General features: G+C 35.9%; 1 protein-coding gene across 5 annotated transcripts in view; it reads right to left on the minus strand.

Annotated features, from left to right (window-relative positions):
- Nucleotides 1-16,026, minus strand: part of CRYZL1 (crystallin zeta like 1) — a 71,176-nt gene that overhangs the window by 28,261 nt on the left and 26,889 nt on the right. For 4 of the 5 annotated variants that reach the window (XM_069074943.1, XM_069074945.1, XM_069074942.1 and 1 more), the window contains exons 2-4: nt 14,712-14,783; nt 12,790-12,867; nt 7,285-7,357 (exon numbers count right to left, since the gene is read on the minus strand). In XM_069074943.1, coding sequence (XP_068931044.1) covers nt 7,285-7,357; nt 12,790-12,867; nt 14,712-14,777 — 217 coding nt within the window. In that variant the 5' untranslated portion in view covers nt 14,778-14,783. Of the gene's footprint in view, nt 1-7,284; nt 7,358-12,789; nt 12,868-14,711; nt 14,784-15,180; nt 15,253-16,026 lie in introns of those variants that run through there. The other variant, XM_069074944.1, reaches the window with a different exon arrangement.

The following is a 16,026-nucleotide window of genomic DNA, read 5'->3' on the forward strand; positions in this document are numbered from 1 at the left end:
AGATCCAGGAGAGATAATTTAAAAATTATTGGACTATCTGAAAGCCAGGATCAAAGTAAGAACCTAGAAATCATCCTCCAGGAAGTTCTCAAAGAAAACTGCCCTGATGTTTTAGAACCAGAGGGCAAAATAGAGGTTGAAAGAATCCACCAATCACCTCCTGAAAAAGATCCCAAAAAGAAAACTCCTAGGAATATTATAGCCAGGTTCCAGAATTCCCAGATTAAGGAGAGATTATAAGCAGCCAGGAAGAAACAATTTGAATATCGTGGAAACACAATCAGGATAACCCAGGATCTGGTAGCTTCTACACTGAGGGATTGGAATGTGATATTCTGGAGGTCAAAGGAGCTGGGATTAAAACCAAGAGTCACCTACCCAGCAAAACTGAGTATCATGTTTCAGGGGAAAATATGGTCATTCAATGTAATAGAGGACTTTCAAGCATTCTTGCTGAAAAAACCAGAGTTGAATAGAAAATTTGACATTCAAATACAAGAAGCAAGAGAAGCATGAGAAGGTAAACATGGAAAAGAAATCATAAGGAATTTATCAAAATTGAACTATTAACAGTCCTATATGGAAAAACAACTGTAACTGATGAAACTTCTCAGTATGAAAATAGTTGAAAGGAATAGAAATATATATATGTCTATATATGAAGGTATATGGGCATATGAATAGATATGTGAATGTGTGTATATATGTTTACAGGTATACATAAATAGAGGGCACAGGACCAATTTAACAGGAAGGGATGATACTCAAAAGGTGAAATTAAGAGGTAAGAAAGGAATATAATGAGAGGAGATGGGGAGAGACAGAATGGGGTAAACTGTCTCATATAGAAGAGGCAAGGGAAAATGGTTACAATGGAGGGGAAGAATAGGAAGGCAAAAAGGAATGGGTCAACCTTATTCCCATTAAATTTGGCTGGGGGAGGGAATGAAATACACACTAAATAGGGTATCTCACCCTCCAGGAGAGTAGGGGCGAAGGGGATGAGATGGAAGACAGGCTGGCGGGGAGGGAAGTTGGAAGCACCCACTTTTGAAAAGGGATGGGATCAAAGTAGAGAATAGAACAAGTGGGAGGTGGGATAGAAGGGAGGGAAATATAGTCAGCCTTTTACAATATATCTACTATGTTATTGTTTTGCATTAGCCACACATGTCCAACCTATTCTGAACTGCTTATCTTCCCAGTAAGGGTGGGTGACAAGGGAGAAAGGGAACGAATCTGGAATTAAGTTTTAAAATCAAATGTTTAAATATATATACTATTATTAATACTATTTTACATGTAATTGGGAAATAAGATATACAGGCACTGAGGTATAGAGATCCACCATGCCCTACTGGAAAAGTCAAAAGGGGTATGGGAGAAAATATGAGAGAGAGCATATTGGAGGAGGGCATATCCTGTGGGCCTGCTATTTTGGGACAGTGGGTAGGGGAAAAAAGGGAGAAAATTTGTAACTCAAAATATGGTGTAAATGAATGATGTAAATCAGAAGTTAAAGCATTTGAAAAAAAAAAAAAAGAGTGACATGGTCCTACCAGCACTTTAGGAAAATCACTCTGGTAGCTGTGTTGAGAATGGGTCCTAGAGTGGCAACAGACCTTGAAGCAAGACCACCAATTAGGAGGCAATTAAATCTACTATTCAAGAGGTGGTGAGGGCTTTTTTAAACTAGGGTGGTGGCTATGTGTATATAGACAGAAAGGGAGATATTTGATATACAAGATTTGGGAACTGATTGCATTTGTAGGGTAAGGAAGGGTGAGGAGCTGAAGATAAAAACAAGTTTTCAAACTGGGTGAGCAGAATGATGGTGATACCCTTGACAGAAGTCTGGGAGAAGAATGGGTTTAGGGGAAAAAAATTTCTGTTTTAAACATGTTGAGTTTAAGATGACTACAAGACATCAAGTCTAGGATGTAACCATCCTGCAGAGTCAACATGAATACTGAAGTGGCCAAGAATGATATCAGGGAAAGGGAAAGAAAGGAAGACATATATAGGCCATATATAAAAGTCAAGGAGAAATATGAAAGTGATTCAAAAGTTGGTAAATGATCACAGTAGTAGAAGGGACCCCTTTTACCTCACAGATGAGGAAACTGAGACACAATGGAGTTAAGTGACATGACCACAGTTATACAGTTAGGGGCAGAACTGGGGTTCAAATCCACTGCTCTTTCTGTTGTATTCTATAGCCTCCCTAATTATGACAAAGGTTTGGAGAAAGTAGATTAAGTCACAGAACCAGAGAAGCTCAGAAATGAATACCCCAGGGATTCAAAGAACCTGCATTGGAACTCTTATCTGTAACATTCCTAACAAGTGGCAATGATCCAGCCTCTGCTAGTTGGTTGGGTAACTCACAACTTCAAGCAGTCCATTTCACCTATAGATAAACTGGCTCCTTATACCAAGCTGAAACCTAAATGCCTGTATCTACTACTCATTGGTTCTAGTTCTGTTTTCCAGGACTAAGCCAAACAAATCTAATCCTGCTTCTTCATGTTAGCACTTTAAAATACCTGAAGACAATGAATACATATTCCCTAAGTTTGCCTTTCTCCAGCTCCTTCAACTAATCCCCAAATGGCATTTGAACTACTCTCACCAATGCTAGATACACTTCTCTGGACATGCTTTAGCTTGTCTAACCTTAGATGATCTGACAGTCAGAACTGAACACAGTATTCTAGATGTGTTCTGCCCAGGCCTGGGTACAGTGGGACTAAAACCTTCTCCATTCTGGACTTCATGCTTTACTGATGCTGCCCAAGATTAGATCAGCTCACAATGTGTATCTCAAAGTTCCACCTCCCATTCTCTCTTCTTTTTTTATCATTTGGCAATTTCACTCATTTCCATGACTTCAAATAGAGCCTGAGGCAACCTATTATGGATAACAGTTCTAATTGTTAGAAGTTTTTCCTTACTTTTAAGTCCAAAACTGCTTCTATGCAATGTTTATGTAGTACTTCTACTCAGCTGTCTGGGCTCAATACATTTAACCCCTCTTCCATTTAACAGCCCTTTAATTAATTAAAGACAATAACAAGGGGCGGCCAGGTGGCTCAGTGAGTAAGAGCACTGGCTCCAGTGTCGGGATGACCTGGAGATCGAATCCCGGGCTCAGATACTCAGCACCACACACAGAAATAATTGGCCGTGTAACCTTAAGCAAGTTACTTAACCCTGATTGCTTACAAAAAAAGAGACAATAACAATATCATCTTAAGATTTTGTTTAGGCTTATGTCTAAACCATTTCAGTTTCTCTGATGAATCTACAAGTAGATGACAATCTCCAGTCAGTTCACCACCTTGTTTGTTTTATCTACTAAGTTCTATGTATTTTCTAACGCTTGTTGTCTTGCTGACTTGATTTGATATGTGGTTATCCAGAATCTAACACAGTACTCCAGATATGGCCTAGCCAGGACAGAGTTTAGCCAAACTGTTACCTCCTTTGTTCACACAACTGTGAACAGAACATTTCCATATCCATGTGGTCTCAAATTGAATCAAGCTTATTATCTTTCTCCCTATAATATGCTTTTTCTTCCAATTTTACCTTTGTGTTATCTTAATTCTGTTTCTTCTCATTCAGTTGTCATATGTAAATTGTCACCAATTTCTATCAATTCCCTTTGTATAACATTTTTTCCTCTACTCCAAATGCTACCATCTTAGTACTAGACAACTGCAACAGCCCACTTTCATACTTTTACCCCTCTAACTGATCATTTATACCACTGCTAAGTTAAATGTATTCATAGACATACTTATGCCAAAAATCTTCCACAGGCACCCTAAATTCTTGTTAACTGAGAAAAGTTCAAGCTTCTTTGCCTAGTCTTCTGCAATCTGGCACCACTCTACCTTTGCATCTTAATCTGACATAATTTTCTCTACATATTCTATACCAGTGGTGTCAAACTCAAATAGAAATACTTAGAAAATCACAAATTAACATTATTTCTGTTGTACTGTATTTTTATTTATTTTGTTAAACATTTCCCAATTTTTCCTCCCAGGAGTTTGATACTTCTGTTCTATACTTCAAAATGGAACATACTCTTTCCTTGTGATTTCTCAGCTTTATGCCTTTATTTATGATATACTCTATCTATGAAACATCTTTCCTTCCTCAGCTCCACCTGTTGAATTCCTAGTCACCCTTTAAAACTCATAAAACTCAACCTAAATGCCACCTCCCCCAATCTTCCATGATTGCTGGAGAGACAGAGAAGTTCAATGAAAGAATGATGGATTCAGAAATAAAGGATCTCTTTTTGAATCATGGCTCTACCATTTACTACTTATATGGTCTTAGACAAGTTACTTACCCTCTCTGGAGATTAGTTTCTTCATCTGTAAAATAAGAGGTAGGTCTAGATGGCATTTAAGATTCCTTCCAATTGTAAATTTATGATATAATCCTATGATCCTTCTGATCAGTTACAAGTTTTTCCCTTGTTCCTCCTGAATCATTCTGTTCTGTACTTCATCATATAATATTTTATACTGTCATTTACCTGAGTTTGTCTTAGCCCCCTAAAACAGTATAAGATTCATGAGTGCAGGAACCAGACTAAACATTTTAATCTGCATCTGTGCTTATTAGCATATGGTTCTGTACACAGCAGTTACTTAAATGTTTGTAGGGGCAGCTAGGGGGTACAACAGATAAGAGCACTGGTCCTGGAGTCAGAAGGACCTGAGTTCAAATCTGGCCTCAGAAACTTGACACTTACTAGATGTGTGACCCAGGGCAAGTCACTTAGCCCCAGCTAAGTGAAAAAATTTTTGTTAAGTTTTTGAATGAAAGAGTAATGTAAGGCAAAACTAGGATAAATAACAGAGTTCTTATCATGTCATCCTCATACCAGAAAAACTTTTTACGGTTTCCACAATTGCCATATAATGAAATCTCAGTTCCTTGGCCAGGACACTTCACAATCTGGTTCTGGATCCACCTTTCTAGCTTTATCTTTTACTTTTTTTCATGTACACTATACTCTACCTAAGTGATACTCATCACAAACTCAACTTGTCCTGCGCTTTCCTACCTTTGTACTTTTGTTTTTGCCATCTACTATATCTGTAATACAATTTCTTCAGTTTCTGATTGCTGTAATCCCTTCTATCCTTGAAGGCCTGCCTCAAGTACCACTTCATTGATGAAGTCTTCTCTGACACTATCCCAATACACCCATAGATGGAAGGAACCAGTGCCTCCTCAGAACTCTCCTATTAAGTTACTATATTAAATTTACATCTTAGCTATTTTTATATATTTAAAAATTTTCCTAACTAGAGCATATACTCCTCAAAAATTATGTCTTATTCATCTCTACAGCACCCCTTACACATAATAGGAATGCTGAATTACTGAATTGCTTACTGATGCTTTTTTCTCTGAAAATGCCTATTGTAACATTCTGTGTTATCTGAAAAAAATACAATTTTAGGCACATAATTTATCAGAGAAAGATATTAGTAATAGGATATATTCAGGGACCAAAGCTAGTATACATAAGTGAATACATAAAGGATTTGTTATTTTGTCTACACAGGGAAGTCCTAGTTTGGAAACTTCCTCCACTAAGCCAGAATATGACATTTCTATGGCTTGGTAGAGAAGTTTCTATGGATTTGTAAAAGGCACGAAGATGGCAACTGACATAAATCTTTTTTTTTTTTTGCTTTTTGGAGGCAGGGCAATTGGCGTTAAGTGGCTTGCCCAAGGTCACATGGCTAGTAAGTGTTAAGTGTCTGAGGCCAGATTTGGACTCAGGTCCTCCTGACTCCAGAGCCAGTGCTCTATTCACTGTGCCACCTAGCCACCCCTGGGCATATATCTTATAAGAAGCTGAGATGGGACATGAACTCAGGTTTTTCTGACTCCAAGCCCAGCACTCTGCTACACCACCCTTTCTCTGATATTTAAAAGTACTGAGTTTTATTGGTTACCAATTAATGTGAGGAATTCAAAATTCCCATAGGCATCTCAAACTCATTATATTTAAAACAGAACTTATTATCTTTTCCCTTCAGACACTACCCTCTTCCCCAAATTCTCTATTATTGTTGAGGGTACCATTAATCTCTCCTGATTAGTCAGGCTCAAAACCTTCGTGCCATCCTTAGCTTCTCTCTCAAAATCATTCCACATATCCAATTTACTACCAAATCTGCTTATTTCTACTTTTACAACATTTCCAGTATATGTTCCTTTCTCTCTATTCACACAGCCACCAGCCTAGTACAGATTCTTATCACCTCACATGTGGACTACTACAATAGCCTTCTAAGTTGTTTTCTCTACCCTAAGTCTCTCTCCATTCTAGTCTATCCTCCACTCAGATTCTAAATTGATATTCCCAAATCACAGGTCTGACTATGTCATTACTCCCTTATTCAATAAACTCTAATGGCTCCCTATTTCTTCAAGGATGAAACATTGTACTCTCCCTCTTCACCTCCACTTACTGGTTTCCCTGACTTCCTTCAGGATTTAGCTTAAATGCTACTTTCTGCAAAAGGTCTTTCTCAGTCACTCTTCCCCCTCTTACTAGACGTATGTGTTTGTATGTATGCATGTATATATGTATGTGTGGGAATATATGTATATATATATACCATTTGCACATGTGTTTATATATGGATATGCATACATAATATATGTAAACATACACATACATATATTAATATATTAACCCCTTCTTGCATGTTGTTTCTCTCACTAGAATTAGAACTTTTTGGGGGTAAGGACCATGTTTTTTTACTTTCTTTGTATACTCCGTACTGAGCACAGTGCCTGGCACATAATAAGCACTTAATAAATGTTTGTTGACTGATGAAAACTTTCTTTTACTTTATTCTATATATTTTATTATTAGTGGAACTAACTGAAAAACCACAAAAATATTTATTTCATTGTACATATGCCTTCAAATGCAAAAGGCCAGGGCAAAGAAGTTTCATTCATTAAAAAAAAAGAAAGAAAAAGAAAAAGAAAAAAGTTTTATTTCTTAGCATTTTATATTTGAGTAATATAAGCAGTTTCATATACAACCAGCTAATAGGCACTTAACTTCTCCATGATATAATAAAGGAAGATGATAATTTTATTGCCAAGATAAACAAAGATTCTTACACACTACTGTTATTAAGTTCAAACAATCTTTGGCTGAGATTCAATGAGTGAACTTTAATTTTTTCCAAAAAATATAACTGTTGTACTTATTATCAGTAAACTTACCCTCTAGTACAACTCCGGCAATTTCTCTCCCAACAGGAAAAAATTCCTTTTCCAGTTTCATTTCTGATAAAAGCTAAATCATAATAATAGTTAAGAACTTCCCTATCTGGAATAAATTCTAGTCTATCCCCTCAAAATTGGAGAAGGTAAATTAAAAAATCATATTATAGAAAAATCATATATGGTCCCATTTTTAGAATTAAGGGGTTTCTATCCCAGATTAAGGCAACAGGAAATAATTCTACAACATATTTTTATACAATTGAAAACAAATATTTTAGAAGAAAATAAATCATTATGCAGGGGCACAAAAAGGGATTTTAATACTAAAACAAGTTCCCTAAAAAATAAAGGGCTTTATGAAAATGTTTTGCTCAATATAGAATATTCTACCATATCTGAAGACATATTTTAGGAGCACTTTCATTAGAAGTCACTAAGTCTCAGTATTCTCATAAAATGGGCAAGATAATAGCAAATGTCTAACAGGGCTGTTATCAGGATTAACTGAAATGATGTGTAAAGTGTTTGGCAAGCTTTAAAGTAATATAAATACCAGTTATTACTATTTTATTATTATTACTACTACTACTATTTTCTTCTTTTTTTTTTTTGGAGAGGGGAAGGTAGGGCTTAAGTGGGGTTAAGTGACTTGCCCAAGGTCACACGGCTAGTTTTTTGTGTTAAGTGTCTGAGGCTAGATTTGAACTCAGGTCCTCCTGACTTCAGGGCTGGTGCTCTATTCACTGTGCCTCCTAGCCGCCCCACTAATACTACTATTATCATTGCTTCTATCAAATTGACAGTGGAGGACTCAGAAGAGAAAGACATATCTAAGAATGGAATATAGATTCGTGGATAAAAACTTAAAATATAGAAATGATAAGCTCTTGGCAAAGTCCAGGAAAAATAGTCATCAGGAATCTTGTGAATCTGATCAAGAAAGGTTAAACCAGAAAGTAAAGGGGAATGAAGGACTCAACTGTGCACATAGGCTGATAAGGCTGCTATACAGAGGCTAGCAGACTCAATGTAGGAGGAAAAATAGCAGAAGAAAAGACCAGACATCTGGGGGAGACAGTCCCTCAAAGGAAAACAATAAAACAGTGGCTTCAAATATATAGAAATTCTGGAAGTGTAGACAACTTAACAGGGTGAACTTGAGAGTCTAATAAAAGAAGGCAAATTTGATCTCCTAAGTTAATAATACTTAGGATTTGTACTGATTAATTACTAAATTTTTGAAGAGTATGCCTACAAATTGGGACAAAATTGGCAAAAGTGTAGGTGGAATAATGTAATAAAAATATTTAATCATGGGATCCTAAGAGGAAAACATGGTGAAGAGCTTTGGGATGATGTTCGACAGAGAAAAAGATGTGATACTATCAGAAGGTTATAAGAGACTAGCTATATAGCAGGAGGAGTTTGAGAAGGAGTTTGAAAAACAACACAAACTTGGCACTGAAGCATGATACTATAGTACCATGAGACTTCAAACTATCTAGAAATCTGTTGTCACTCTCTTGGTCTGCCAAAAGCAGAGCAGTTAATACATTTGAGATTTTATTATTTCAAAAGGTCGGGAAAGTGACAAAAGGAACTGCTGTTTCAGACCTGATTTGTCTGAACCAATAAGAAGGAAATGGTTGCTGAAAAAGAAATCCCAAGAACCACCCTCCTAGAATTCATGATATGAGAAGCAGTTTCAGTGGTGGGGAACTTGTGGTCTCTAGGCCACATGTGACTCTCTAGGTCCTCAAATGTGGCCTTTTGACTGAATCCAAACTTCATAGAACAAATCCCTTAATAAAAAGATGTTCTGTAAAACTTGGACTCAGTCAAAAGGTCGCACTGAAGGACCTAGAAGGCCACATGTAACCTTGAGACGACAGGTTCCCCATCTCTGAGTTTGGTGATAGAACACTGGAAATGGAATCAAAAAAGACTTGAGTTTAAAGCCTGTCTCAGACACTCCTAGTTGTGTGACTTTGGGCAAGTCACTTTCAAGCTCAGTTTCCTTACCTGCAAAATAGGGATAATAATAGCATATAGCTTACAGGGTTGTTGTGAGACAATATATGTAAAGTGACTTGCAAACTGAGTAGGATCCAAAAGACTGATATTTTTTGAAAAAGTTGCCCCAAGGGGGATAGAGAGCTCTCAGTGATCAAAGTCTAAAAAGCACAAGCAGACATGCTTCTAATGAGAAGAAAAAGTGGGAAGCTACTTGGAGAGGCAGCTGTAGATTCACAGGAAATTCAATACCAATTTGGAATTTTAAAAATATGTACAGGATACACAAATAACAGTGGAAGAATCCAAATATATAGCATGATCCTTGATAAATACAAAAAACAACAAAGAGGGTTTTTTTAAGGTTTTGATAGGTAGAGAAAGCAGGAAACAGACCACTACTAGGGGTAAATGTGATGATAATAGATCAGAAGGTGAGAAGGCTAAACTATTCAAGTCTTATTTTCTTTCTTTTTCTCTTCCAAAAGGAATACTCTTTGGCTTGGGAAAGATAGCAAAAATGATCAGCAGAGGAGTGCCAAACCCAAGGTATATGAGGAGGAGATGGTCAGGGTACCTAGGTGCTCTCAATGAATTAAAGTGACTCTTCAACAGAGTGAGGTAAACTACATCCTAGTGCAGTGGTCAGCATCATAATGGAGAATGGTCTCTAGTATAGAGTAGCCCAGATAATCTGTGCTTGGCCCATTTCTGTCCAACATTTCTACCAATGACTTAGATAAAAGTCATAGACTTTTTTTCCCCTACCCCTTCCTCTGCTGTTGGGGCTACCTCCACATTGAAAGTCTATCACTCTGCCCCTGAAGTGATAGATAAGCCAATCAGCTCTTCATTCTCTGGGATCACACAGCTACATTCCCCTCTCACTCCTTTACCTTCCTTCTTCCTCTTAGAACTAACTGTAAGCAAATCAACAGTACCACTGTCTCTAGAAAGAGCTAGCCAATGAACTGCCCTATTATTTCATTCACCATCTCATGTCACTTCCCACACTAAAGCACCCTTCCCTGATGTGGGTCCCTCTCCCCAATATGTGCAGTTTCCACTTATTAAAATGTAAGCTCCTTGAGGACAGGCTGTCTTGATTTTGTACTTCTATCTCCAGAACTTAGCACAGTGCTTGGGATACAGTAAGCCATTAATAAGTGCTTTTTTTATTCATTCATGGATGGCACACTGTCAAATTTGCACATGAAAAGAAGCTTGGTGAACTTCAAACATTTAGAAGATAGACCTAGAATACAAGTTCTCAACAGACTAGAAAGCTACACTGAGCCAGGCTGCCCAATTTAACAGTGATAAATGTCATGTTGCTCCATTAAAACAGAGAAATGATGGATACCCTCATTGTTAATGGTCTATCTTTCAAGTTAACTTATGTATGTATATGTTGTATGCTTCCAGTAGAATGTAAGCTTGTTGTGTGTAAGGACTATTTTATTGTCATTGTTATCCCCATTTTGTAGATGAGGAAAACAGGTTCAGAGAAGTTAAGTGACTTTCCCAGGGTCACATGGCTAATAAGTAGCTAAGGCAATACTTTAGGTTCCAAAAATCCATAGCATTGTATGAGTATGAGAGAAGGGACATGGGGAAACAAGAGTTCCTATTAAAAATATCTGGGGGTTTTAGTGAACTGAAAACTCAGTATGAATGAAAAGTAGGACAAAGCAGCCAGAAAAGCTAATGCAGCTCAGGTTGAAGCAGGAAAGGTATGAAGTCCAGCCAAGATCCATGGGGAGGCCAGGCCACATTGAAAACACTGCTTGGTCTTGGGCACTAAACGACAGGAAACACATGAAGAAATTAGAAGATGACTAGAAGAGAAAAATAAGCTTGTGCAGCCAAGGGCTGGTTGAAGGGAACTTGGAAGGGTTTAGACTAGCAGACAAAAAACTTGCTGGAGACTGTCTTCCAGTATTTGAGAGGTTGTCAAGTGGAAGAATAAGGAGATGTGTTGGGCTTGGTTGGCCATGGAGTAGGAAAAGTGCCTAGAAGCTGTACATTCAAGGTAAGGAAAGGGAGGGTGGGAGGCATTCCTGTAAAGGTTCACTAGTCCCTGGAGCCTGCCAGATATGTTCTACAAGGGCCTCTTATTAAGGAATAAGTTGGACCAGATGATTTTGGTGTTACTTCTGACTGTAAGATTCTTTGAAGGAAGATGTCACTAAACAAAATGAAATTTGGCACAAAATAAAATTTTAGCACTGTTTCCTAAGCATTTGAAGGTCAATGAATTGCTGAGTCTGATACACATTGTATGTGTATAAGTATGTGTGCGTGCACGCACACACACACACACACTCACATAAAATGGGGATGAATGGGTTCAGGAATGGAGGAAAGATGCATTATGTGTCACATTTAAAGACCAATGCCTGATAATATCCCTAGCACAGAAGAACTATTAGTGAATTCATTAAGTTACTGTTATACTTATATGGTAATTCTTTTTTTTTTTTAAAGCAATTGGGGTTAAGTAACTTGCCCAAGGTTACACGGCCAGTTATTTTGTGTGGGTGTTAAGTATCTGAGGCCAGAATTGATCCCGGGTCTCCTGACTCCGGGGCTGGCGCTCTTACTCACTGCGCCACCTGGCCGCCCCATGGTAATTCTTAAACTAATTTCTTACTTAAGAAATATGCCTTTATTAGAGGTACTTAGTAAATGTGTACTATCATTTTACACTTCAGAAAGTAAAATTTACCAATTTCAAAGACAACAATTCTAATTCAGATAAAATGCCTGAATTAAACAAACATATATTTAGCCATGAGAATAAAAGTGCACACCAATGAACGATTAGTGAGCATGTTCGTTCTTCTTCCTTGCTAAGCATAATAGCCAGATGTTACTTTAAGGCAGGGGACTGCAAGGTTTTTGATTGTGGGCCAAGATCAGAAATCCTTTTTATTGGTAACATCAGTAGCATCTGCTAGCTATTAAAAATATGGATTTTTTGCAGTAATTAGAAAATCAGTTTTAAAGTTTAATCAACTTTATTCATATACAAGCAGCCAGATTTGTGAGCTAAGTGCTAACTTCATCAATTCTGATCAAATTATCATAATACTGGTTTTTAACATATTGCATCATTCTCAAGATCTCTTAGAATGCATTAAGTTAGGGCACATCTCAATTCTAACTTCAGCTTTATATTGTTGATATAAATCAACTGATAGTGGTTCTCAGCTTTCGAAAGAGAATGTACCTTCACAAAGTGAAGTGGATCCAAACATTGTCCAGAAGTTTGGCCACACAGCCTGAAATTTTAGGTTGTTAGGGCCTACCTGCCTACTAGAACATGTATACTAACAAATGATGCAAAATTATTCTTGCTAAAAATATCAGATGAGATACATTTGTTCTTTTCATTAGATTTTCAATGTCAGGGCTAAAAGGGGTTAGAGTAAATTAAACATAAAGATTTTATTTAAGTTTTAGCTAAAAGAAAGGAATACCACATACCTTTGTATTTATCCAGCTTAGAGCACAAGCTTTCACTTGAAGTTTCACATAGTTATCCTTTATATCAGGAAGATTTTCCTATGCAAAGTTTATACAAAATAGCATGAGAATTGTTATACACAAGCCTTTCCCAAAGTCAGAAAAGTAAAGTCATTCATTAGTAATGAGCAAAAAGTGAACAGTAATTGTGTTTGCTGGTAAAACTAATCTATATAAAATTTGAGACAATAATGTAGACTAAAGAGACAATAATAGAATTTTACCTCACAAATACAATTTTGGGAGAAGTCTTAAAAAGAGTATTCTAGTACTGACTCAGTATTTAAAAATATTAACCCCCTAAATTATGGAGATTAAGGTCACGTAGCAGAAGAAAGGGTTTAAAGTTTATCTTCCATCTCTTTAATGCAAAAGCAGTCTTTTGAGATGTTCTTAACTTTAAAGTGAAGTGATATTTAAAATAACTTATTTAATGTCTTTTCCCTACCTAATGTTTTCCTTGTACTTTTTAGCATGTTCAATGAACTGAGCTATATAGCTAGTTAAACTTTTGAGGGTTTGCCGTCATGAATTTGTCTTCGTATTTCAGGCTGAATGTAATTTATACAATGACAAAAAACATTTCTAGTTTATTTAATTATTGGATACCTTCCTCATTTAACAATTATCATTAGAAAAATTTTAAAAATTAGTCTAATTTTTTTCTTGAACTGTTTGCACATGCAAGTTAACCAAAACATTATTAGCCTAACATGAGCCCAAAAGCTTAATCTTACAACCTTAAATTTGAAATGACGTGTGCTTAGGATATTTAGATTGATGAATGTCACAAATTACATTACTATATTGATTATATAAAAAGCAGAATGAATGAGATTGTCAAAGGCTTAGAAGCATATTATTGAAAACAACAATACACATTTTCTATTACCATATACATATATAAACCATAATAGTATTTTTTGAAAAATATGAATATAACCTAGAGCCTTACAAACGCACAATTTACCAATAAAGTCTTTTAGACAAGTATTTTATTATTTTATACAAGGTGGAATCTACCTTGTAAATTGCTAAAAAAAAAAAAAAAGTAAAAGAGTTTAAAACTCCAAAACTGTAGTTTATTTATTGGATATACTTGAAAAACCTTATCTTAACATCTTTTTAATTTTTATTTATTTTTTTTGTCTTTTTTTTTGGAGGGCAATTGGGGTTAAGTGACTTGCCCAAGGTCACATGGCTAGTAAGTGTGTCAAGTGTCTGAGGCCAGATTTGAACTCATGTCCTCCTGACTCCAGGGGCCGGTGCTCTATTCACTATGCCACCTAGTCACCCCTATCTTAACATCTATAATGTGGTTCCAACATATGGTCCATTTGAATATGTGCAGTAGTGTTGTAACAAAATGAATGCTATAACATACATTTGGTATGGCTAATATTTTAAATATAAGATTAAAGTAAAATAATTTGAGGAGGTAATTTTAAATAAGTTATTTAATCTACTCCATGAGGAAATTGACCTATGATGAGAATATACTCCTTTAATTACTATAGAAGACCTACTATATACTATTACTATAGTAGTCTATTATGGTAGACTCAATATTGGACTACTGGATATGGAAACTTTCTTTAAAAAAAGACCATTAAAACATTTTTAAAAATGCACAGGAAGGAGAGAAGGAAGTTTAGCAGGAAACACAAAAAAGTAGGGCAACTCTGAAATAATGCTGTATCTTATAATACTGTATACTTTTAAAAAAGCAAGCTGTATGCAACAGAGATTCATAGTTTTATGTGTAAATATTTTGTTGTACTCTATATGTAAATGGTAGTTTTTTATGTTTGTTAAATTCAGAATAAAAAAAGGAAATTTTGAAAAGGAAAATGTTCTCATTTTCTACGTAAGGTTTTTCTCACCCTTTCTTGAAATACAAATGAAATTTCTTCTCCTGGTGAACTCTGCTGAAAGTATAAGCCTTTCATAGTGACCTAATAGAAAAATTTGGTAAAAACAATATAAATCACAAGGATACACTTGACTTTAAAAATATTTTCAAAACCAAAAAAAAGTAAAGTTATAAATCATAGATGTCAATAAAGCATTTGATTAACAAAGCCTTTTTATCAATAGGCCCTGTCACATAAGTGTCACATTATTCATGGGGAGACCAGGCGATAAAATATTTGCAGATGAATATAACATATCAATACTATGAGAAAAACCCAAACCAATTTCTATTGATAAGTGTGTCAGTAATATCACATTTCCCTCCAAGAAATAGCAGGAATTGTTCATGCTAAAATAAACCCTGAGTTCTTTACTGAAGGAATCAATTTGTATTATTATTACAAGAAAATATAATTACTGTAAAAAAAAAAGTCCTACCTTTTATTTTAAGAGCTTTGCCCTTTTAACAGTGAAGATTAGTTAGGCCCACCATTAGATTTATTTGCTCTGCTCAGGGACCAGATATCCAATTCATCTATGTAGGATGCAAAGTGTTATTTTTTGAGATAAAATGGAAAGAAATGAAGGTTTAAAAACCTACTATGTTACTCTGAGGTCTAACCTAACAAAGAACAAATGGGCAATGATGATAAAAGATGAAAATAGTCAATGATAGAGGGGCATTATAATGCACTGCTGGGGAAGCTGTGAACTAGTCTATTCTGGAAAGCAATTTGGAATTATGGTAAGAGTAACAAAATGTCCACATTATCCAAGGGTGCACTTTTTGTGGCAGCAAAGAACTGGAAACAATGTATATCTATCCTTCAAAGAATAAATAAATAAATTGTGATGCATGAATATAATGAATATTACTTTAAGAAGCAACAAACAAAAAAAGTCAGAGAAGTATGGGAGGACATGAATTGTTGCGGAATAAAGCATAACCAACAAAAGCAATATATATGAATACTGCAATGCAAGTGGAAAGAAAAAAAATCGAATACTATATAATTATAAAGACTGAGCTTGGCCTTGGAAAAGAAATGAAAAAAAAAAAAACAATGAACAATTTCATCTTCTTCCCCTCATCACAGGAGGAAGGAAATATGAGGAAAAGCTTCACGTGGTAAGTGGTTCTTGAGTTGAATACCCGTGTTTCCCCGATAATAAGACCTATCCCGAAAATAAGTCCTCCCCTTACTGTGTAAGATTCCTCTAAAATAAGCCCTCCCCTGAAAATAAGCCCTATTGAGATTGCTACTGTAGTGAAGGTGATCCCCT

This window comes from Petaurus breviceps, unplaced genomic scaffold, assembly GCF_028583685.1.
Source record: "Petaurus breviceps papuanus isolate PSGF00001 unplaced genomic scaffold, PetGlider_PUasm1.0 90897, whole genome shotgun sequence".
Classification (NCBI taxonomy): Eukaryota; Metazoa; Chordata; class Mammalia; order Diprotodontia; family Petauridae; genus Petaurus; species Petaurus breviceps.